Source organism: Chelon labrosus (assembly GCF_963514085.1).
Source record: "Chelon labrosus genome assembly, chromosome: 20".
NCBI classification, from domain to species: domain Eukaryota; kingdom Metazoa; phylum Chordata; class Actinopteri; order Mugiliformes; family Mugilidae; genus Chelon; species Chelon labrosus.
The window spans coordinates 10,430,674-10,455,750 of NC_140353.1; the positions used below are offsets into that span (position 1 = coordinate 10,430,674).

The following is a 25,077-nucleotide window of genomic DNA, read 5'->3' on the forward strand; positions in this document are numbered from 1 at the left end:
TCCTAAAAATGAGTCATATGATTGTTTTGGACTCTGGCAAGGTTTAGGCAAATTACTTTTGGGAGCCTGGGTTAATGGAGTGTGCTGTAGACGGGTACGGCTTAAATTTTAGATCGTATTCCAGCGATATATTACTGAAATCAGATGATTTGGCTCTATAATGCTTAAATGATGATAATACTTTTTAGTCTTTCATCACTAAGAACTGTCAATTTATTGAACATGGGTCCGTTGTGTTTATGTTGCTTCATTCTTCACTGGGACGAAGAGCAGTCTTGGTGCTAAACACAAAGTTTAAACTGAAAATGGCTTTGCCTTTTTAATTCCTTACCATGTTTTCACTCTGATCGATGGTGCTGGGATCAGGAACTTGTAAGAGAAATATCAAATTTACGTGGTCCCATGTAGTATTAATGGAGCCCCAGTTCTGAGGATGCATGTTGCAGCTAAAGTATAGCATGCACCCACTGTTGGAACGTTATAACCCCTTACACAAAAATGTAGCTTTGGAGATTATATTATAAATACTAATGGACGTTGCTTCTTAGAAAAGTGCTCCTGAAAGTAATTTTAAGTATTTCGATAGGTGTCACTCGTTGCTGTTTTCAGCAGCTCGGAATAATCAAACCAGACAACGGGCAACAGTGTTGCATGTTGATTTGTGTTGTTAGCAATCGCCCTCGTCTCTCTGCTGAAGGACTCTTCAGCCAAACACTGAATTTCTAGCAGCTTTAGTGGCGCTGGTCTTCGTCACATCTCAGCCTTTCACCCCCTTCAGATGGGACAGGCCTGGAAAATCATAGCACATAGTCACATTTATTTTTTATTTTTTTTAACAGGTCTTGACATCTTTTACTTGTGCTGCAATCTAATTTTCTGCTTTCTACTGTTCTTGTTGACTTTTGCGGCACCACGACTGCCAGCCTACGACCTAACTCTCCGCTTTTTGTGAAATTACTGTATAATCAGCCCCAGAGGGTGAGAGTCTTTGCACGTACGTGATAATGTATAATATGTGGTTATATGTTGATTTATTTATTTATTTTTTATTTGTTTTTGGTCTAAAAATTGTGGACAAGCAAAAACTGGTACTGTTTTTTTTTTTTTTTTTAATACCCATGACTGCTAAAACCAACAGAAAGATGTCCTGTTCTTGCTTGAACTGTTTAAACAAGTGTCGTCCTGCATGTCCATCTGTCATTTAGAGACTGAAAGTGGATCTCAGGCCAGGTGCATGAATTTGGCAGCCATTCTCCTGTTATCTGCAGTGCACGTGTGTGGGCATGTTTGTGTGCGTGTACAGTACATACTGCATGTTAGCACACACCCGTCCACGCATTCTAATGATGCAATACCGAGCAAATGCATCTCTGTCTCTGTTTTGAGAATGCCTATGTTTGCAGCGAGTTGTGTGAGAATACAAATTTATTTTTTTTCCATTAACATGTGCAGCACCTGCAGACGCACCTACACGTGAGACCCAAAACAGCCCCCAGTTTGAGAATGCCTGCAGGCAGCTTGTTGAAGCTTTGGGGTCCTGGCAGCTGCAGACAGGAGCAAGTGTCTGTGTGCTTTTGGCAACCTCCACCATAAGCTCCAAACTTTACCGTGCCTTCGCTCTTGCTCTCTCTACCTTCACATCTGGCTGTTGCTCGCTCTCTTTCTCTCCTATTGTGCCACGAGTGATAACGTAGCTGTACGTGGATTCGACCTGAATGCCTTCTACCTGTGGCACGTGCACTCTGTGACACGTACGCCCAACACATAGTACGCTGCTCGTGTTCTGCACATGTGTTTGCGAAGAAGTGCTGGGCGGACTGGGGAGGGTGACGGATCGATGAGTCAAGCAGACGCCACAAAAAAAAGAAACGCGTCACACCGCTTTATTTTCATTAATGCATGTTTATGATTCTCCTTTTAGGTCTGACGGGCCACACCGAAGTGGTGAGGGTGGTCTTCTCCCCTAAAGACATGAGCGTTGAGCAACTTCTCAAACACTTTTGGGAAGGCCACGATCCCACACAAGGTAGGAGCACACGGATAACACTCGCACATAAACCCCAAAGTCGCCCTCAAATAAGACCTGTCCCAAGGGGCACTGGGTGTATTAGAGCAGAAGGATGATGCCCAGACGTGTGCCTGCGTATGCGTTTGTGGTGGGGGGAGGTCTCATGGGTGCAAGTCAACGCCAGACAGTGTTAATGTGTCTGAGATCCAGCCATCCATGGAGAGACACACCAGTGTGGCGCGCGTTCTATCCCCAACCGCAAAAGACTTTCTCCGAGCATGTGCGTGACATGTACTTTATCCAGTATAAACCGGGATTTTGTCATTCATTCCACATGAGGGGCTTCTGACTCGGTGCGATGATGATACTAAATTTGTCCTTTTCCAGGTAGCATTGCGCTCGGTGCATTCGATTGGTTGCGTTGAATCCCTTGACGTCTGTTTTGAACTTTTCAATCGCACAGAGCCGGTGAATTTCGTAAAACTTGGACGGTGCATCATTTCGAGTAAGCAAATCAAATTATTGGGCCATATTTCCACACTATATACTCGAAATAGCGTGCCATCCGTCCACGCACTGCGTCGACAAGAGCCCCACACCCGGCTCCCCATCCCTCCACCTCATGAAGTCTTTAGCTCTCTTGTTCTGTGCTCACTGGAGGAGGTGATGTAAGAACATTAATGCACCAGGAGCACACATGGAAGGTGTGTGTGCGCTTGTATGTGTGTGTGTGTGTGTGTGAGAGAGAGAGAGAGAGAGAGAGAGAGAGAGAGAGAAGAAGGACAGGCAAAGAGGTACTCTGCTCACTCATATTGAATATAGGGAGGGGCAAGTGGGGAAGATGAATCAAAGATTCATAGGCCCGACCTTCCGCCTTAAAACAGGCTTGTGCACGCACACACGACACACACACAGTGACGTTGCCCATGACAGTTCTGTCATCCCTTTTGCGTCTGTCATGACTGCACCCTCATACAATGCGTGACCTAAATACACTTAAATGTCAGCCATGTTTGTGCCATCTACCACAGCTACCCAGATGGATACGTGAACAAGCTGACTAAACTGTTTTTTTTTTTTATACAGTTTTCACTCAGAGGTGGCTTAACTCAGCGAGGCAAGCGAAACTATGAAGTGTTTAGGTTTGTCATCAGAAGAGATTCTTCGCCCCGTTCGCCGTAGCTAAGGGCAGAGGCACGTCTTACTACGGGCAAAGGCACAGGCAGAGCCGAGCCAACGCGCCACGGGGTGAAGGCAGTGAGGCCAAAAGAGTAGTCATGCATTTCCCCTGACTCACTGCCTTGTCTCATCTCATGTTTTATTAATAGCACGTTGCATATTTTCTATGCACTATTTTTTATTTTTTTGTCACAGTTAAGAAGAGGTGACATATTTCCAAATAAACCACAAACTCAAATGTATTTTTTTTTTTTCTTTTATGGTTTGTTTTTTTTCCTTGGAGTGCTGCACCTTGCGCGTGACTTAAATGTGAATCCCTGCCGTTTCTCCCTTCTCAGATTCCGGGTTCACGTGTAGCAGAAATTCCTCTGATTTGACAAATGTAGCGTGGAGTGGTGGAAAGGGGCCCGCTGGCTGTGCCTTCACGCATGCTTAAGCTCCAATTTATTCTGTCCACCTTAGAGCTGGGCTTAAAAGAGAATGGAGAAATTAAGGAAGTTCACTCTTTTCCCTTTTAACTGCACAGATTCACTAGAGATCGTATATGGAGACAAGCCCGGGTGCATTAGGAATTCTGTTTTCTCCGTTTCAACTCGGAGCCCAGGCTTATATATTCCCTATGTTGGCATATGTATGGAACTATGCACAGGTGCATATTCAGTTGCATGTAATGCTTCCTTTTAGTGCGTGTGTGTGTGTAGCTGCAAACGTGCGTGCGCACACATGTGTGTATGTGTTTTGATATCTGTGCCTCTCTGCTTTGCCTCAGTTCAAAAGGGTTTAGTCCCGACAACGTGATGTCGGGCTGCGTCAGCTCCACCAATCCCGGCATGGATAGCAACATTAGCAGCCAATCAGAAACTCCCAGCAGCCTTTGCTGTGTGCCCTCTTTCCATATTCAGCAACACTAGTCTCAATCTGCTGGCTTCCCTGGGATGTTGCATAAACCCCCCACCCACACCCCCCATTCAACATGCTCCCATATTATAAGTTCCTTACGTCTATCTTTAAGACAACTCTTCAGTGGCATACCTTTACACGACGAGCGCATGGAAACACTGGAGCAACAGACAAACTCTCAACAGTGAAAGTGACATCTGCGTGTCAGAGGGCGAGAGCAGCTCCGTTTCGTCATTACGGATGAAAACATGATTTGATTCAGAGTGATCAGGATGGAAACACCTCTTCCTGTTCTTTCACACACCGCACATCACTTATACACACATTTCCATACACAGGCTTATTGTCCACATTAAGCACGAGTGCTCATTATGCCTACTTATGGCTTCACGGCTTACATTTGTGAATAGGCGTAACAGACACGCACGTATTTTACCCAAAGAGAGTGCAAAGAGCCGCACGAGTGGCTTTTCAGTTTCATCATCGGATACTTCCATGTTCCAGAGGCCTGCAGGCCCCTTTTTCAATCCCTGCTCATTTCCAGTCCCTTTTTGCTCGCAGTGGATGATAGGGACATCTTATCCGGGCACTTCTTTATAACCTGTCATCCCTCTATTTTTCTCCACTTTTCCTATAGTCGTCCCCCCTACCTTTTCTTTACTACTAAACCTAATCTTACATAAAGTTGCTCCTTTGCCCTCTTTTTTTTTTTTTTTTTTGTGATTTCTTGTTCTGCCTTTCTCTTCCGTCCTCCAGTTCTTTCCTCCATCCATATTTGGATAGAGAGTTCTATAGAGGGGCATTCTTTACCCCTCTCCTCCTGTCTCATCCCATCACCCCCAATCTCACCCCTTTCACCTGCACCCCCCCCCCCCCCCCCCCCTCCTGTCCTCTCCACTGTGAACCGAGCAGAGGGGAGAGCGAGCGAGCGGCCCGGAGCCCATCAGTACATCCGCAGAGCAGCGCAGTGAGTCGACCGCTCCCCGAGGCCATCCGCTCATCACACAAAAAAAAAAACACACTCACATCCACTCACTCCTCTTTTATCTCTTAGTCACTCTCTCCTCCCTGCTTCTCATCCTCCCTCCCCCCTCTCTTCCCTGCTCTCCCATCTCTTCCTTGGTTGTTCCTTGGCTTCACCCCTCCGCCGCCCTTCGTCTCAGCAGCCGAGGCTTCCCCCCCCTCCCTCTTCATTGTTTCCTCCTCGTCTCTTTTCCAGTCCTTTTACTTCCTCTTCCCTCGTTCCTTCCATCCCCTGCATGTTTCGAGGCCGTGCAGTATTTATGGCGCGGGCTCGCTGATGCTGCGTCAGTGAACAGGCATCACAGGCGTATGCCGGTAGACACAAATGCACAAATGCACAGCTAAAATGGCCGACGCAGCTGTCCTCATTTGATAATGTCTGCACGTACGCGCACGCTCTCCCTTGTAGGTAGACATTGGTTGAGTCACAAAGTAGAGAAGAGATGTCTTTCAAATCTATTAAGTCACCTGGAGTATAATACCAGTGATGGTGGCCATTTTTATTCATTTGAGCTTGATAGATTTTTTTTTTAATATATATATATTTTACAACACGGGTATAAGCTGCGCTGTGTTGTTGCTGCCTAGCACGCTATGTGATAAGCTGTTTTTGCAGCTTGCCACGTGCAGTATTAAAACTGCTTATCACATATCGCACATTCGGCATTGCTAGGGTCACAAAATCGACATAAATCAAGCCGTCTTTCATCCGAGTCATGCTGGTGGCAGTTACTTTCTGACAATTGAAATGAGCATGAATATTCCTTCATATAATATCTCCACCCCAGCTGGCTGCGACACACGCCAATTCCCTACTGGGGTCCCCCCGTGTCACCTCATCCCTCAAATTTAGGGGTGCCCCTGCCATCTAAAGCCAAACCCCGCAGGAGGCGACCTTGACCTCTGACCTGTGACCCCCGCCACCCCACCCCCGTCCCCCCAGCACTTCTACGCCAACCATGTTTCTCTCCTGCGGTTGGCGGAGAATGGTGTGCTCATTACCAGGTGTCACTTATTACACCCTCACACATGCTGACGGCCTTAATTTATGGAGATTGCGGCACGTGTGCGCCCAGTGTGGGGGTTGAGTTCTGCGTGTCCGTTTGGTTACGTTGAAGTTAGACGTATTCTAACTTGCAAGTCTTTGTGCGTTTGTTAAAAAAGAAAATAAATAAATTGTGTATTTTTGTGTTTGTTCACCTTATGTGCAAAAGAACAGACTCACAGATAAGAACCAGGTTGAAACATATTGGAGAAGGAGAACAACAAACACTGAGGTTTATAACTTTTTAAAATCATTATTAGATTCCAGCATGAGACGGTAAAAAAAACAGAAATGCACACAGAGGTGAAACATGTACAGCATTTGAGTTGACAGCAGGTTGTAGATTTGATTTGACAGCACACAAAATCAGATGCAATGTAGGCTATTAAAAGATTTTTGCTGGAAAATAAGATGTGCTGCATTTGGAAAATCAATATTGTTTTTTTTTTTTGGCCTCCAGGGAAGTAAAACTGCCTCTGCTTCATTCTGGAAAGAAAATTGAAGAAGGAAAATTGAAGAACATATAGTATTATTATTATTGCTAATGTGGTGCAGTGATTACTGAATAATACTTCTGTTTACTTCATTCGGAGATTATTATATAATATGCAAATCTGATCCCACCGCTCTGTGTTGGTTGCAGGAGTACGAAACGTGTTTGTGTTCGCCGAAACTGCTGACCTGAACGCTGTCTAAAGTAGCAGGCGATGTGGTGCGAGGAATCCAATTCATGCTCTCGTCCGGACTGATTTGAGTAATACACTAGAACAAGCCCTACTTGTTAGATTTAGATGCAGCTAAAAATACACAGCTACGGGCGCAGAGTCGCAGTGACATGACGGCGTGCCTGAAAGCATGAAGAGATCATGTTGGAGAGCACTGCTCAAGTATAGAGACAATAAAATGGAAACTAATAAGGAGGTTAAAAGGATTTAATAAGGACTGCAGTAATCTACATGATGTGCACCACGGAGTCATGCACTCATGCAGTAGTACGTAGTATTGCTGAAGCACACGTTGCTCCGATTTAAGATTGCATCCATATGTGTTGTGTCACCGTCTGACAGCCACTAGAGCATGGTTTCCTTTTTTTTCTTCCCTGTATGTGTATGTCACATATTCATTCCCCCTAGAGTGTGTTTGTGTGTGTGTATATATATATATGTATGTGTGTATGCATGTGTTTGCACGTGCAGGCAAGTGTGTGTGTGTGTGTGTGTGTGTCCGCTGGGGATGCTCTCACCATCCCAGCTCCGTACTCTGCCTCTGTCTCCAGCGCGTCAGGAGCAGCTTACATAAGAACAGGGCAAAAATAGCAGCTGAGAGTGGAGAGGAGGAGAGAGCTCTGCTGGCACGCACACAGTCGTAACAGGACCGCGGGGCACGGCACAACCCTGAGTACTTCCACACACACTCACTCACACACACACACACACACACACACATGCAGGGAAGACTGCAGCTATCAGGCATTATTCTTCTTTTTATTTTTTTGAACAATAACACTGAATAATCCCTGTTGATCTTTAGCCATGGGGACAGGGCAGGGTTAAAGCTCCCTCTAGACCTGAGTTGGGTAAATATTCTGTTGAGATGGAGTGAAGAGGTAAAAGAATTAGACTGTTCGTTAGTGCTCACTGTGCTGCAGTCTAATTGGTACGCACGGACAAGTGTAATAATTCAGAATTAATTTCATGTATTTCCTCCGAAGTTGCAAAAAGTCACCAATTATGCAGAAACATTTCTTAATTGCGGCCGCTGACAATAGATTGACCGCAGAAATGTTTGTTATTCTCTCTTCACTGTAATTATGTGATTTATTTATTTTTTTTTAATTATTATTATTGTCGTGTGCGGCCTTTTCATGTTTTACGTCTGTGTGAGCGGCGACTGCCCTTCTGAGATGCATGGACAGCGAGGGAGCTGAAAACATCAGAGGGGAAGGCGGAAAGAACAGAAAGCGGTGGAGAGCTGAGGTTAATCTCAGCTTTTAGTTAATGAAGGAAGGATTGTTGGTGTTAAAAGATGCCGCGGAGAAGAAGCTGGAGTCAGGCCGCCAGTTACATACAGGTGTCCTAAGAAGGGATGTGTTTAAAGCACAGTCAAGCGCTGGTACGCTCTTCCCTGGCCTGACCTGGTCTTTAACTTCTACTTGCATCTCTGCTTCCCTTTGTCTCCCCTTACCACTTTTTCATATCAGTCCCTAGCATCCCTTTTAACCTGACTACTGGGCCTCACATTGAATATCAAGTCTGGCTGCGCACAGACCGATTCTTATACGCATGTGACGAAGAGAGCAAGGAAATATATGGGTAATAAGGTAAGAGCTGGAAAAAGAAACGTGTATACCTTTGCAAATTGCAGCAGGAAGTTGAAGTTGGAAGCGGGAGAAATGGCAGGATTTTATCCCGAACAGCCAGCAGGGACAAGCTGAGTGGAGCCTTTTTTTTTTTTTTGTGCTTTAGTAAACACTGGAAAAGATTTTGCAGAGATGCATTTAATCTCAGCTGGGTTTTAAACGCAACAAGCCCAAAAAGTATACCCATGTATATTTATGTACACAGCTTTGTGTATGCATGTGTGCTGGAGGTAGTAGCTGCTCGTGTTGAGACTTGAGATACCCACGCTCGCATTTGTTTTAAAGGGGCTACTTTAAAATTTCGGTGGGGGCCAATTTATTAATATTTTTGGCTTGGTGGGCATAGGTCAGCGACCCCAAGAGGCACCGTGCGCGCCTCTGTGTGTGTGTGTGTGTGCGCATGTGTGACCCGAAGCCCCTCCTCTCCTGTCCACCCCCATTACCCTCTGCTTTCAGAGGCAAGGCTCTCATGCATAATGCAGAGAGAACAGGGAGGCTCTCATTAATAATTACTGCCGCCTTTGATGGATGGAGAAAATAACGAAGGGGGCTGTTAAAAATGGAGAGAGCAAGAGAGAGATGCTGGAGTTGGGAGGGGGTGAACGGGAGTTTTTTCTTTTTTTTGTTTTTTTTGGGTGGTATTTGTTGCCGTTGTATTTCTTTGAGGAACTGAATGCTTGTGGGGATGGATCTGGAGTTAGTATAATCAAAAGCTCGGCTGATATTTGGGATGGTGTTAATATTTTGATGAGGGAGTACCTCGCCTAACGATGGCGGATGAAGCTCGCTGGATGGCATGAATCTTAATTGTGTTGGAAGCAGCTATTACCACTCAAGGGTGTTAGTCTCTTGACTTTTCTTTGATATCCATCAACCCGTTTCTTTGTGATGAAAGAATGACATCTTCACTTTTATATGTGTGATATCAAAGGTCTACCTTTGCTGTAATGTAGAAAATTAAATCAGTTTTGCTATAAAATATCTTTAATTAAATGACTGCAGTCGAATGATATATGATCATAGGAGTTTCCTCTCCTAATTAATTTGCATATTTTGTCCATATGATGTTGCACATGCGTATGCGAGCGTGTGTGGGGGGCGGTCCTCACCACAGGTCAGCAGGGAAGGTCAGGCAGAACAGCAAAGCTACAAGACCCCAGCCAGCTAGCCAGCCAGCCAATCAGAGTCAATGCTCTAGTGGGCGTCCAATGGCAGAGTGACTTGGTGGCCTTTTGATGGAGGGACAACCATTAGCTTCATCACCACTGAGCGCTGGGGGCAACATGGCCGACATCCAGCACTGCAGAGATGGAGAGGAAGGGGGGGTGGTGAGGTTAGAGATGGATGCAGCAACACGGGGAAACAAATGAACTGAGTGGTGTTAGTATAATATGAAATTTTAAACCGTGCAGATGTTTTTTTTATTCTCGTTAAGATTTCGTTGTGGTGGCAGAAAATCAGACTGAGGGGTTAGAATAAGGGGAAATGAGAACAAAAACGTCTGCAGTTTTGCAAAGCGGCTCATAAACCTGCAATGTAAAAGTGACATTTCAAATCTACTTTAGCAGCCACGGGTAAAATTGGGTCAAATATAGGTCAACATTTGATAAAAACATTCTTTCTTGCCAACAAAATTCACCTGGAAGAAAGTGTATTTTTAACCGAATAATCAATGTGCGTGATCGCGCTCAAAATGAACACCGTAAGTGTCACATCTCATGTTTAAGCATTTATTGTTGGTGGAAGAATTTAATATCGTCAGAGAAATTTTCAGTGATGCAAATTCTCAGAGGCAGCGACATTAGTTGTAGCGAGTTTATTCAGTGTGTGTCTGAGCGCAGGCGTTGTCGTCTTGTCTGCTCCGATTTGAATGAAGGCCAGATGAATACTTACGGCCATTATGTTTGAAAGGGCCGCGTCGCCGATAGGTTGTGACACTTTATGATGTAAGGAAACATTTAATCTAAAGGGAACAAGATATGCAGATCACCGTTAACGGGGAGATGTGTGTGTGTCTGTGACAGTGGCTGGAAATTGTTATTCTCTCGCAATACAAAGAGAAAGCCAGCACGTGAGATATTACAACAGTCTAAATGTCTTTGCACAACAAAGCTTATCTCTTGAAAAGTATGTGTGGATGCCTCTTTATGGACGTATACACATCTGATCACTTCATACACAATATATATTCTTATCTAAGGATGTTATATTGTCCTCCCAAAGGCACACATGAGACTTCAAGCGCACAACTCTTACCATACAAAGCCCTATTATAACTGGGCACTTATTGTATTCAGTTTCAGAATCACTTTCACACCTATGTGGTAAGATGTCTAGCTAGCGGTTAGACCTCTGTCAAAATGGTCTGACAAGGAAGCGCAACAACACGAGACATAGCAAGTCAGCTAACACAGCAAGCTGCTTCTTCTAGATTGCTGAAAGACCGATAGTTGGTACTGTGAAGTAGTTCTTTATGCATTTTCCGTAGACGATTGTACTCGATCAGCCAAACTTACGTAGTGCCAGTCAAGGTTTTGGAGGCTCATTTCATCCTTCTGTTTAGCATACAACTAAAACCAAGGAGATGGTAGTGGATTTCCGGAGGTCCAGGCCTCACCTGCAGCCCGTAACCATCAACGGGGAGTGTGTAGAGGTGGTTCAGACCTATAATACCTTGGTCTACAGCTGGATCACAAACGGGACTGGTCAGCTGACATACACTAAGTATACAAAACAGGTCAGAGCCGTCTCCATTTCCTCAGGAGGCTAAGGCCGGAAGCTGCTGGACATGTTCTACCAGACTGTCATTGCCAGTGCCCTCTTCTACGCTGTGGTGTACTGGGGAGGCAACACTAAAAAGAAGGGAGGGATGTCCACCATAGTCAGGCAGAGAAGCTTGTGCAGTGACACATCTATTATTCTAAATCTATCTATCTAATGCATGTCAGTTAGTTGCAGATGTTGCTTTAACAATAGATCAGGTTGTGCATGTGCGTGTCAAAGGTGTCACTGCTCATCTTTCAGCTCGTTGATTTCGTTTTACAGCACACAACTTAATTATTTAATTTCCAGCAAAAAGTTTAGGCACTTAATAATAAAAAAAAAACATTGTACAGATAATGCCAAGCACCAAATATGAGAAGTACAATGTAACTGAGCAATTATCTACATGAAAGCCAGATATTTCCATCAGCAGTTGGTATAAAGCAAAAAGTAACACGCGGCTCTAAATGAATGCCAAAGTTGCTCAGTGTCTTTGCCAACATGTTCACGTTATCAGCTTTCTGTGGTGATAATATGTGCGTTGTTGTGTTTACAGCTTGTTTGGCGGCCCCCGAAGTGAGAAAATTAATTTAAAAAAAACGGGGAGGAAATGGACACGGCAACAAATGCAGAAAGAAGTGTTACATGACCAAACACTCGAGGCAAAAAGATTTTAAAATCGCTGACGGAAGCAGGACAAGTGTGTCAATTGGTAGTTCCTTTGATAACAAGACACTCATCTTTACTACTTTATATTGATTTACAATCACCGAAATGACAACTGGTAAGAGGGGGGAGTCTGTTGAAATCTGAACCAAGCTTCTGTTGCAATCGCTTAAAGTCAAATATGGTCATAAAGACGAAGACTCCCGTACCACTGGCTCCAGCCCTTAACAGAAGGCCAAAGACTGAGAAACACAAGGGTTCAGTGACGAAAAGAATAACCCTCTCCTGTAAAGAGAGGAAACAAATGCTGAGTGGGAGAAAGAGAAAAAGATAATAACAGAGAAAGGCTTGCCATTGATCTGTCCATGGATGCCAGAGCTGTTGTAGGATTGTAGCCTCTGAGAAGCAGGCAAGGGATGGCAGCTGTTTGGTGTCATCAAGGTGGCCTGGGCTTCCTCCAGAAACACACTGATGTAAAGCTGATGAAAATTTTGGCAAACAAAAAGGCACCCACCTACACGTGCCCGTACACCTACGTACACACCACAGGCCTCCCTAATGAAAGCCCAAGAATCTGCTGTGATCTTTGAATTAATTTGGCTTCGTGAATCCAAGATGCGGGATGATGACATAATTGTGAAAATCTTTTACATGCAAATGACATTGTGTCTGCTGTGATTATGGCACTTATGGCTTGTTTGTGGGGTGTCTCATTTTCCTTTTGTGTGTGTGTGTGTTTTACGCAGGCATGAAGCAGCACAATGACATCGGCACCCAGTATCGCTCGGTCATATACGCGTCCAACCCCGTTCAAAAGGAGCTGGCGCTGAAGAGTAAAGTGGCCTTCCAGCAGGTATGATACACAAACACGCGCATCAGAAGATTGTATTATTCAATCATGAACGCAACCACTGTGTTTCGCATAACCAGACCATGTGCGAAGCGACGCCACAGCTAGCGAGGTCAGCTTCAGTTTGGTGCTGTCCCCGTTATTTGAATAACAAATACAAGCTAGAGTCTCAAGTGATGACCTCTTACGCTGTTTAGTTGAACCAAACCGGCTCCATTTAGATGATAGTCATCGACATCCATTCATTTCTTAAAGTGAGAGCGGGGGAGAAGGTCAATAGGTCATCCTAACTGATTTCTAAAGCTCTCCCTTTCAATGGCACACGCGTCGCCCTTTTGTTATGTTCAGTCCATATGTCCGTCCGTCCGTCCATCCATCCGTTGATCCCTGCATCACCTTGGATTGTTTGCCTCCTCTCCCCTCTAACTGGTATTCATAGAAGAGCTGGCAGGGGGCAGAGGGGAGCAAATTACAATTGTCACGGTTACTTGGGGCTCCCGGGGTCAGCAGTCACGGGCTGGGGAATGGTAGGAGGGGGGGGTTGTTTTGTTGCTGTGGCAACAACCTCCCAACCTTGGCCTTGGGCTGGGGTCAGAGGTGAGAGAGGAGTGGCAGCTGGGACCAGGAGGAAGGGGAGGTGGAGTATGAAAAGCACAAAAAGCAAAAGAGGGCTGCAATCAGATCAGAGGGACGTCGGTGACAGGCAATCAACCGACGGTGACCCCATCCTCTGGCGGCCAGCTGTCCGTGACCCCACTGCACACGCACAAACAAACGCATATACCACCTTGGTTTACAAGCCGTTCGTCCTGACAGCGTTTCAAGAGATATAAAACAACCGTTGTGGGGCAGAGGGATGGGGAGTGTAAGACTCAACGGAAAACAGAGAATGAGGGGAAAGCACAGGCCTCGAATATGTATAAGACAATCATTGTAGGAGTTTAAAGGCGAACTACCGTTTTTTTACAACCTGGACCTTATTTCTGGCATAAAATATGACCGTTTACTCACACATATAATTTTGGTGTCATTTGTAGTCCTTCGGAAGATATTTAGATCCACATATATCCATATAGTGGGAGTGAATGGGGCACCAAAACGCACCCTCTAAATAACGCATTATCTGCCGCGAAACTCGTTCATTTCACCAATATTTTGTTATGATACACTAGTGCTATTCCCCGTTGAGTCTAGAGTTACCTGTTATCATCACCTGGGATCTGTAGATTGACCTACTAACTTCTGACCTGGATGATGTCATCTCTGAGCGTCGCGCGCACCTGGTGCGACAGGACTACAAATGACGGAAGGGGAACAACCATTTTTTTTACAAAAAAATGGTAGTTCCCCTTTAAAACGATTACAATCTAATCTTTAGGACCTGACTGGTACCACTTCTAGATCATCAACCTGATGATCTGCTCATCAGGTCAGCAGATCAGAGTTTTTCTTGTTGTAACAAACGGAGCCAATGCTGTAGTGTCAAAACCTACAGTTCTTTAAATGATCAGTTGACTCTGCTTCCAAAAGTGAATCCGTCCTCATAAATCTCCAAGTTAAAATGCCCAACTTTACAGCAGAAATAAACACGTTTACAACCTGCTACAAAAGACAAGTATTGCATGATTTCTCTATTCGAGACAGCTGTACGGCTGTATTATCCAAGAGTTAGGTGGGGTTAATTACGTGATGTTATTTGTAAATGTTTCATTTGATAATGTATAATGTATGATGTATATAATAATAGTTAACTATACTGGATTAAATAATAATCCAGTATATTTAATGGATTTGAAATCCCTTATAAATAAAAAAGGACCTTTATGATTCTGTAACATCTGAAAACACATATAATATCTAAAAGGTTTTTGATACTTGAAAATGTACTCAGCCACGCGAGCAAATCTAGGATATATGTGATTAATCTTGCTCATTCTTAAAACCATAATATGTTGCATGCAATCACAGTGCCACGAACATGTGAAGCTTAGGGTTCGGCGGGTTCATATTAGAGTGCAGACAGAGCTGTTACATTGAGCATGATCCTCTTGTCACCTCCCTGCTAGGGAAAGACTCCAAATTCACCCTCCGGTTCGCAGCAGACGCTCACCAAACACACACATTTACAAACATCTATAGGAGGAACGGCACTCTTCCTTCCTTCTTTCCTTCCTTCTTTCTCTCCCTCTCTCGCTATTCTCGCCCCACCAACGCTGCTGACACCACGGATCTGTCACTCGCTGGTACCCCAGATTCATCTGAGGGGCCACTGGGACACACATCTTCTCAAAGCAGCTGACACACTCCAAACCAAAATGGCAGCTTCATGCCCTGAAATGGTTGCCTTGCCGCATTGATGCTGAGTCTTGAGAACGCTTGGCTTGAAAGTGGAATCTCTACAGGGGAAGGGCTTGCCGTATGGGTCGGTGCGTGCGTGTGTGTGTGTGTGTGTGTGTGTGGGTGTGTGTGTGTGTGTGTGTGTGTGTGTGTGTGTGTGTGTTTTATCCTAAAAGGCCAATGCGCTTTGGAAGAGCATCAGGAGAAGCGAATGCATGTTCACTAGAATGACAAGAGTGAGTGGGCGGAGGCGATCTAAGACGTCCAGAGATAAGACAAGGCCTCGCAAAATCCAGAATCCACCCCGCTTGCCAGGACGCACGCTCGCATGTACACGCAGACACGCACAGACATACATTTGGCACATACAGGCGCAGCCCAATGAATAATTAACCCATACGAAGAGTCTCTTCTGCAGGGCTTTCAGTTTCTTAACTTCAGCATTGAAAGGGGGTTGGGTGGGGGTGGGGGGGGGTGAGGCAAAAAAGCTTGTTTAAGCGCGAGAGCAGGGAGGCGGGGGGGAGGGAACGGGGAGAAGAGAAGGGGGTTCTCTATAATGAAATTTGAAATTTGCAGAACATCAAAGGCTTCTGTAGCCAAGCCGCTGTGGCAGCAGAGCAGAGAGGAGGAGTGCATCTCTTCCTCTCTCTCTGTCTCCCCCATCTCTCTTTCCCCTTCTCTCTCTTTCTCTCTATCCCTCCCTCTCTGCTAAAACGTGTCTCCCTAGAGCTGGGTGAGTGGAGGGTGAGAGAGAGAGGGAAGGGATGGGAAGAGTTGATTAGGAGGAGAGTGGGGGGTGGGGTGGCTTAGAGATGGGTTAGGGGTTTGGAGAGAAAAATGGATGAACGGGGGCCTCTCTTTCCCTCTCTCTATCTCTCTTTCTCTCTCTCTCTATCTCTCTAACTATATATATATATATATATATATATATATAAAAATGTGTGTGCATGTATGAACAATGGGTTTTATCAAGCCAACTTGAATGTCGCGTGTGCACGCACATGCATGTGTGCAGGGCCTTGGAGGGGTGAGTGTGCCCTCTGATAAAGCATCCTAACTTAATGAGCTTGAAAGAGGGATGAAGAGGGAGGGGAGCACAGGGGTTCGGATGATGGTTTGGAAAAAGAAAAAAAAAAAAGGGAAGATCATTTGGGGCTAGAAGTCCTGAGGAGAAGCCCGAGGGTTGTTAAAACAGGGCACACATCAGCAGGTTTTGGGCTTCCAGTCGCACAAGCTGACATTTCTTATTTTGGATTGTCTTCAAAAGTAAGGTTTATCCTTCCGACTACGCTCCGTGTGTGTGCTTTAAATGAAAGGCTGCCGCGCGCAGACGTAAAAAAACATGTCACTCGTACATATAAAGTATTATCTGTTTAGATGAACAGAATAATGGAAAATTATCAGCGGTTTATTGTTCAGAAATAACTTATTTTTTTGAGTCGTCAGAAGGGAAATGCCCGTACGCCAGGGATTGCAATGCAGCTGCGACGTTAAAAGGCGACCGCTTTTCACAGGAATGTAGGGCTGATCTTCTGCGCGTTTGGTCTTCCACATACTTGTTGTCTGCTCTGGAAACGAAAAAAAAAAAACAACAACTAAAAAGCGATGCACCGCCTCGCTCCAAAACTGAAGTGCGTGCATCGTCTCTCCCTCTCAAAATGTAGGAGTGTTGGCTTCCTCGCTCACAAAATGTAGGAGCGCTCGCTGAAGATTAGAGCCCAGCTAAAATGGATGCCTGACCCGTGCTGAGGGAGAGGAAGAGAGAGGAACAGGGCACGAAAAAATCCTCTGTGTGCGAAGGGGGACCGTACATTGTTTTGGTATGGCATACATACAGATACAGTGATGTATGTACATGGGTGATTTGCCCGTGTTATTTTACAGAACCTCACACAAGCGAGAAGGATCATGCACAGCTCTTTCATCATTGTTTTTTTTTTCACCGCCACACTATGGTCTGTTTTCATTCCATCAGCCTCCATGTGCTCTCTTCTTCCTTTTACTTCACCCCATCTCTTCAGCACCTCCACATCTCTCTATCTCTCTTTTCCTCGCTGGCGTTTTTTCTCCTTCGTCGTCTTTTCCATCACTCCCACTCTGCCGCGCTCCCCGAGGTCATCGAGGGCAAGCGCGGTGCCGCGGACCAGTCGATAAGTATCATGTCAGGCTGTTTCATGTGTTTTCAGTCAGAGCCACAGTCTATCCGTTTCACCAGCGTTTCACCAAAGCAGCGGCTTTGCCGTCTGCAGCACTCGACGTGTATTTACATTTTTTTTTTTTTTTTAAGGTGTTGAAGGGCTTTTTGTGCTCCAGAGTTCAGGTGAGCAGCTGCAGTCAGCGCTGCATTTGTTTGAAATCCGGGCCAAACAGATTTACAGTAGGTAGGAACGCACAAATCGCATATATTTATATTTATATATATTTTTTCATTTTGCATTCTCAGTTGCAGAAAATATCCTAGCACATCTTGGACGTGATCCTTCTTGCATATTTCCATTTATATCTGTACACCACTACGTTTTAGCTGGTGCTTTGTATTTTCCTACAAGTTACTTTTGCAATAAATATATTTACATCCACATATAAGATCAACTTATGCATCATTATTGTAATGTAATAGTTAAAGTAATTAAAAAGAACAGATAATACTGCACTAATCACCAATAATAATCTGTAATACTTCAGTAACATAACACCTTTACTTTAAATAATACATTAGTTCTTCTGCTCAAATAAAATTTGAATATTGCACATAATAATATTAGTAATGTGCTCTTTATTTTGCTTAAGCAGTGGTCTCAATACTTCTTTCTCCATTGCTAAATTGTTTGCAGATAATCATTGTAAACCTTGTAGAAACTGCTGTGGCAACGCTGCTCTTAATTATGCAAATGCCAATAAAGTAAATGTGAATATGAGATCAGGCCCGAGGTGAGACGTCAGAGAAAAATAGACGGTAGAGCGGAGGTAAATACCAATAACCACATCCCAGTGTCGGTACTGGACTCGAGGATGATTACATAAATCACAGAATTGAGGTCATATCTTCAAATGTCTTCACCATGAGTCATCGGGTGTCACAAACTCTATGTCAGCGCGCGTCTCTTCCCCACCGCTCCGCAGCCGTAGGCCTTACGAGGGGGAAGACGACACAGAGAGAGACAAGACAGTGAGGAAAGGAAGAGAGGAGGGGAGAGTACATTTTCCTTCCCCTCCTCCTCCTCCTCCTCTTCTTCTTCCTCCTCCACCTCAGCCCTCTCTCTCGGGGTGTCACGTCCTATTTGTGTCCCGGGGCCGCCGCTGTGGCGATGGTGATGGCGCAAGGGGCTCTCTCGCTTGGCTGGCAAGCGGGGAGGACTTGGTTGCACGAAGCAGTGGTCTGCACTCACATGGGAGAGAGAGAGAGGGAGGGAGAGAGAGCAAGAGAATCAGCGGTGGAGGGAGATGGAGAGAGAGAGAGAGTCAGAAAGGAGGAGGACAGAGAGATATGCACCCATTCAGCCATGTCTTTGACATGGGAGTCTTTCCGACAGGCGTGAAGAAAGGAAGGGCTGACTGGGCTGAGTGAGCTCAGCCCTGGACACACACACACAAACAGGTTTTTGTCGCTTAGGCGGACGAGGCTTGGACCCACATTCGCTACCTTTAGATGTAACCCAACATTAACCATAAGCAGCACACGTCTAACCCCAGTCATAATATTAACTTTTACGAAAAATCAAGTCTCAATCCAGACATACTTTTTGGAGGGAATTGCTTTTTTTTTAATCTAAATATACGAATACATATATTGTTGCACGTCTCCACGTTTCTGTCTCCACAAATTGAGTAATCCATATACACATGCACTGAACTATTAACACGTCATACAGTACAAACAAGTGTATAGATGCGCGCTCTCATCGGCCATCATTTCTACACCATCAGCTGCAGCTTGAGGATGTCTGATTTACTTTTTCCTCTCTAGAATACCCCCCCACCCCCATTTTTGCCATTTTTTATCCTCCATATTCTTCCCTCCATTCCATTTCTGCCTCTGCAGTGAGAGAGAGAGAGAGAGCGAGCGAGAGTGAGAAAGCAAAGCCACATAAGGTTATACACAGTGGCATGACGCCATGCATTCTGATTTATAGATCTAAAATGGCCGCCATGTTGTGACTGCTGTAGAGGGCTGGATGTAGAGCGAAAGGGAGTGGTGCGGGGGGTGGGGGGTGTCAGGGTGGAGGTGTACGTTTGCTCAGAATAGCAGACCTTTCCTTGGACGTTACGCGTCCTCTGCCCCGGTGAGTTTCCCACTACTGTGGTTTGGCGGTGATGACTGATTAATTAGGCCATGATGTACAAAGCTCCACGCTTGCACCGGCTGTCTCACCACAGTGACGGTGGACACAGGCAGGAAATATTGGCTCTCCTGTGTCAGACCGCTCACAGTTTGCATATGAAAGGTAAATACATCGGCGCTTGCGAGGCTCGTGTTCAGTGTTGAGGGCTGCATTGTGCCGTAGCTTGGTTTGTGGACACTGGGTCCTTCCTACAGGGAGATTAGAGCCCTCACATTGTAGCGGCAGCCACTGAGGACTTAGAGGTCAGCTGCTGCCTCAGCCTCTCTGTGGGGCGCAGAGCTTTGATTTACTGATTCCACTGCATCACCTCCAGCGCGCAGGCACACACAGCTAGTGCCACACTGCCTCCATGTGGACAAAACGACACACTACACCCCTGTATGACACACACTCCACTCCTCCCTTCACCGACATTATTCACTCTTGTAAATTAGTAGTGATTGTTCTTGCATATATTGTCTCCCTCTCTCCTCTCTTCTCTTCAGTTCCACATAAGCAAACACTATCAAGTGGAATTTGTTGAAATAACCACAGGCTGCAAACAAGCAGCACTTTGACTTTAATTCGCTGGATAAACTGTTCTTAATTTTCAGATTCAGAAAATTGTATTTGTCTCCGGGGTGGGGGGCAATTTAAGCCACATGTGCGCAGCATGACATGGAAAACAAGACACTTTTAAACAAACAAAACAAAAAAATACATGAATGAATGCACAATACGCACAAAAACGCTGCCACTGTATGAATACAGTGAGAATAGATATATTCACATGTTAATGCATGTTGTTATGTGTGCAGGGTGAAAATACACCAAACCATTATGACCACTCTCCTGCTATTGTGTAGGTCTCCCTTGTACCTCCCATACAGTTCTGACTTGCCAGAGAATGGACACGGGCCTTCTGAGGGTGTCCTGTGGTGTCTGGCAACAGAATATTGTTAGTGGGGGCACTTGGGTCCTAGGGGTTGGATAGAAGGGCCTCTGTGGATCATCCCACAGATACTTGATCAGTTTCGGATCTAGAGAATTTGGAGGCCAGGTCAACACCTTGTGCTATTTTTCATCTTTTTTTGAGTTGTACCTAAGCTGTTTTTGTGTGTGTGCCTGTGTCAGGCTGCATCCTGCTGGGGATGGCTGCTGCCATCAAGGAGTGTCATTGGTGTTGGGTGGGGGTGTCTGGTCTAGTCTAGGTGGGTGCTACATGTCTAAGTAACATGCAAACGAATGCCAGGTCCAAAAGTTTCCCAGCAGAACATTGTTATTTACTTCTCCTGTCAGTGGTTTTAATGTTATGCCTGTGTATATTATCAACTATTATTTCTTTATAGTGCAAATAGAATGCTGTGAGATTTAATCAATTGTGGCTGCTTTCGCAACACAGACTGTCTTGCACATTTGGGCGCCTCAGTATCTGTATGTACAGTGCATAGTGGATCGGTTTAACGTTTAAATTCTGAAGAAGGCACTCTTGCGCCGAAGCCTCGGGTTATGAAATAAAGGCTGCGTTGCATAATGATCAAAGTGCTCCTGCCTCTTTGAAAGTTTTTATTCTTGCTGCCTGCCTACAGTGATGTCCAAACTCTTCTGCTCAGTCACTGCAGAAGCAAAGGATGCAGTCAGACGCGTGAACTGTTTCACCTTTCTAGTATGCATGTGGGTTCGTTTTTTTTTTTTTTTGGTATCTTTTTTTTATCTAGGTGTTAAGAGCGTGGTGGTGAAAACGTGTTCAAAAGCCAGTCTCTTAACTTTATCTGCCATGTCACTGATGCCGGAAGTTAAATTGAGAGCTAAAAGCTGTTCAAAAAAAAATGCAAAGTTGGGTAATAAATGAGTCATTTCATGCTACACATCAAGGCTTTTTTTATATAAAATATTTATAGCTGCAGCATTAAAGTGAATACTCCATGGTATATGTGTCTGCTCGCAGGCCTTCAATGACTCGTGCATTAGAATTAAAATGAAAAACATCTAATACTGCACAAGAACCTTTAACGGGACATTTTGTTACAGGTTCCAGCTTTGAAAACGTGTCCCTGTGGAATCCGTCGTAACATCCAAGAAATCAAACCGGCCACGTGTTCAGTAAACGAGCAAGGCGGGCAAATTTCAAGTTTCGTCAATTTAAGAAGAACAAAGTCCTTTTCTCGAATGTTACTCAAAAAAAAAACCCATATCCTCGACAGCACCGTGCTGAGAGACGGAACTTATGCAGGAGCTGATAAGAACAAGTCGAGCCTGGATTGAATACATTCTGCTCCTGCTTCATGGCGCTTGCTGAACCCAATTGACGCCCCCACAAAAGCAAAGCTCCCCAAGTGCTGCAAACTGTTCAGAGGTGTAGAGAGCTACATGCAAGCTACTTGTTGCCCACAGACAGTCCCAGTGCACCTCAGACTTGTTGTTTTGTCAGCTCTCAGGAGCGTTGATCTAGAGAGGACTGAGCGCTTGTATTATTAGACAGAGAAATCCACTCAGCACAGCAGGTACACCTTTGATATATCTGTCAGAGGTGTTTAGTGTGCGTGTGTGTGTGTGTGTGTGTCTACGTGAACGAGTAGCGCGCTGTTTTTAGAGCGTTCGAAGGCTCCTCTCAAGGTGTTTAGAAAAGGGTAAGTGTGAAAGTGTCTTAAGGAGTTCTCAAAGAGAGCGGATACTCTTTGATGCTTTGTCCCACAGAGCGAGCCACAGAGGCATGCTGCAGTACAAAAAGAAAAGAAAAGAAAAAAGATGTTCCTTTCTTCTGTCACTCAATCACCCTGCTTTCTAGTGGAGGAGCAGAAACTCTTTACTGTATTAGTGAGAGGTATTGGGAGTTCACATCCAGTACACTGCGGTATAAAACAAGCCATTTAAGGGCTGTGTTCGTTTTGAGGAAGTTACAGCAGTCGGAGAAAGTAGTGCCGAGTCTGATTATTTTCCTCTCGGTTGGATCTGTTTTTTTCTTTTTAAACCTAGCTCTGCGTCGTTACCAAAACTAAAGCCAGCAATCATGGTTATTTCACTGTGAGAAATGTCCACGGGAAAAGTAGGGCTTTCAGCAGAGAAGATTTATAAACACTCATTTATGGCCGCGTTAATGTGTGGAGGATCAGCTGAATAACCTGACCTGAATCATAAGCTTCTTAACACAGGAGCAGCGTCTCCCCACGGGCCATAACTTTGATAAACAGTCAGACAGGGACAATCATCCAACAGAAAATCACGTCCTCCTGCAACAGACTATCCATTCATTAACTCATGATTGCAATTTAAATGCACTGACCTGGATTTCACCTTATTCCAGATGCACAACTTAATTCTTTTCTCTTTTCTCAATACTGCCACACATACTCTGATCAGGCATAACATTATGACCACCTTCCTAGTATTGTGTAGGTCTCCCCAGTTGTGAGTCATCAGAGAATGGACATGGGCCTTCTGAGGGTGTCCTGTGGTGTCTGGCAACAGGATGTTGTTAGTGGGGGCCTTTGGGTCTTATGCGAGGGGAGGGGGCCTCTGTGGATCAGACTTGTTCCAGTACATCCACAGATACTTGATCAGTTTGGGATCTAGTGAATTTGGAGGCCAGGCCAACACCTTGTGCTGTTTTTGTGTGTGTGTTCCTGCATCAAGCTGCATCCTGCTGGGGATGGCTGCTGCCATCAAGGACTGTCATTGCTGTGGGATGGGGGTCCCTGGTCTGGTCTGGTCTGGTCTGGTCTAGGTGGCTGACACATGTCTTAGTAACAGCCACACAAATGCCAGGTCCAGGACGTTGTATTGTCACAAGATGCTCGGTGTTCTTTATTTCACCTGTCAGTGGTTTTAATGTTGTGGCTGATTGTGTGTATCCTGTATGCAATATATATATATATATATATATATATGAAATAAAGCTGATTCTGATTATACTTTTAATTACAATGGATCATGTTTGTGTTTGGTCCCCAGGAGCTGGACAAGAAGGGCTATGGTCCCATCACAACTGAGATTCTGGAGGGCCAGCATTTTTACTACGCCGAGGACTATCACCAGCAGTACCTGAAGAAGGTACCTAAGGGGTATTGTGGGCTCAAAGGCACCGGGGTCTCTTGCCCCATAGGAGTTGGGAAGGATGAGCTGTGAGGGGTATGTGGTGAGAAAAAGAAAGGCCAGTTGACGATCAAGTATTTTTACAGGCACTTAAAGTCGCCGTTGACTGTCCTTCATATTTTAATTTTTTAAACGGTTTAATACTGGGGTTAAATATGTGCAATTACGGTGTATTCGTAATTTTTAGCAACATAATAATCATGTTAACTATATATCCACAGCTAAGCACTACATATTCAGTCGGCTATGCATTATATAGAAAGTTACCCTTCTCTGTATAGCACAGTTCCATAGTCCTAAAACAAAAAGCATTAAAACAACTCCTAGTCGCAATAAAAAATGTAATTGGAAAAAAAAAACTGTTTAAAAAAACAGTTGGTGCAGCGCTTAATGTTTTTTGGGGGATTGTAGTGACGGTTTGTTACCATAGGGTGGCGACATTTCTCAAAAAACACAAATTGAACCACATCAGATTTTTAAGCTGATATGAGATATCAAAAGGTAAAAACACAGTTGTTTTTGTATCTCATATTCTTTTCATGCCTTCTTAAAACCAGGACAACACTATGACTGAGCTCGGGGTATTTTCATATGTCTTAAATGCAGATTTTCCTGTAATCTGTAACATAATGGTAGTAGTTGAATTAGTAGGTAAATGTACATTACCGGCATGATTTTACTGAAATGCTCTTTCTTTGGCTTTTATTGTGAATCGTGTTTCTCCATAAAGACGAATTGAACACATGTCTAATTTTGGGAATAATAAAAACGATGTTCTGTAGCCTTTTGTTTGTCTAGTGTGCATGTGTGTAGGAGTAAACACGTGTGTCCCCGTGTAGCCATATATACATATTAAATATAAGCCACTGCACAGATTATCTTCCCCATTTGAGAAGGGGCATGCCACAGACGGACAAAGGGCTATGACTCACTGGGTCACACAGATACACCTTGAAAGATCACTCATTCTCGATCACAGAATGACACACTCGAGGCACTCATGTATGCAATATGATACACACTTTGCTTAAACCCTCACACCGCTCCTTGCAAACCCATAATTAGACATAAAAGTCCTATTATACATCATATAATTACATACAGAAGAGAATTTAGCAATTGCAGAACCCTTGTGCGCAGTACTTATATAATTAAACATATCAACCTGAAAGTCTATTTAAAAATGAAAATCACACTCATGGTTACACTCCAAAATACAGAGATGATATCTAGAAAAGCTTTTTTGGTCGACCGCAGTAGTGTGATTCACCCCGCTCTTGTTTTCCCCCTCCTTCTCTTCTATCTTTCTTTCTCTGTCTGTGTGTGTATGTGTCACATCCTGACACCTGTGTGTAGGTGTGGACCAGGGCACAGGTGCAGGTGCAACCTCTCAGGGCCTATTTTAGTATTGGGACAGATATTTTTGCATGTGTCTGCATGCAGCAGCCGTGCGTGTGTGTGTGTGTGTGTGTGTGTGTGTGTGTGTGTGTGCCGAGGCATGTGAAGCTGTGGCTTGCTTGATCGAACCGCGCT

General features: G+C 44.6%; 1 protein-coding gene across 1 annotated transcript in view; it reads left to right on the plus strand.

Annotated features, from left to right (window-relative positions):
* Positions 1 to 24,616, plus strand: part of msrab (methionine sulfoxide reductase Ab) — a 32,945-nt gene extending 8,329 nt beyond the window's left edge. Inside the window, exons 4-6 of the mRNA XM_084569058.1 lie at positions 1,922 to 2,026; positions 12,690 to 12,796; positions 23,404 to 24,616. Of these exons, the coding sequence (XP_084425184.1) occupies positions 1,922 to 2,026; positions 12,690 to 12,796; positions 23,404 to 23,577 (386 nt within the window). The 3' untranslated portion in view covers positions 23,578 to 24,616. The remainder of the gene's footprint in view (positions 1 to 1,921; positions 2,027 to 12,689; positions 12,797 to 23,403) is intronic.
* The last annotated feature ends 461 nt before the right edge of the window (positions 24,617 to 25,077 follow it).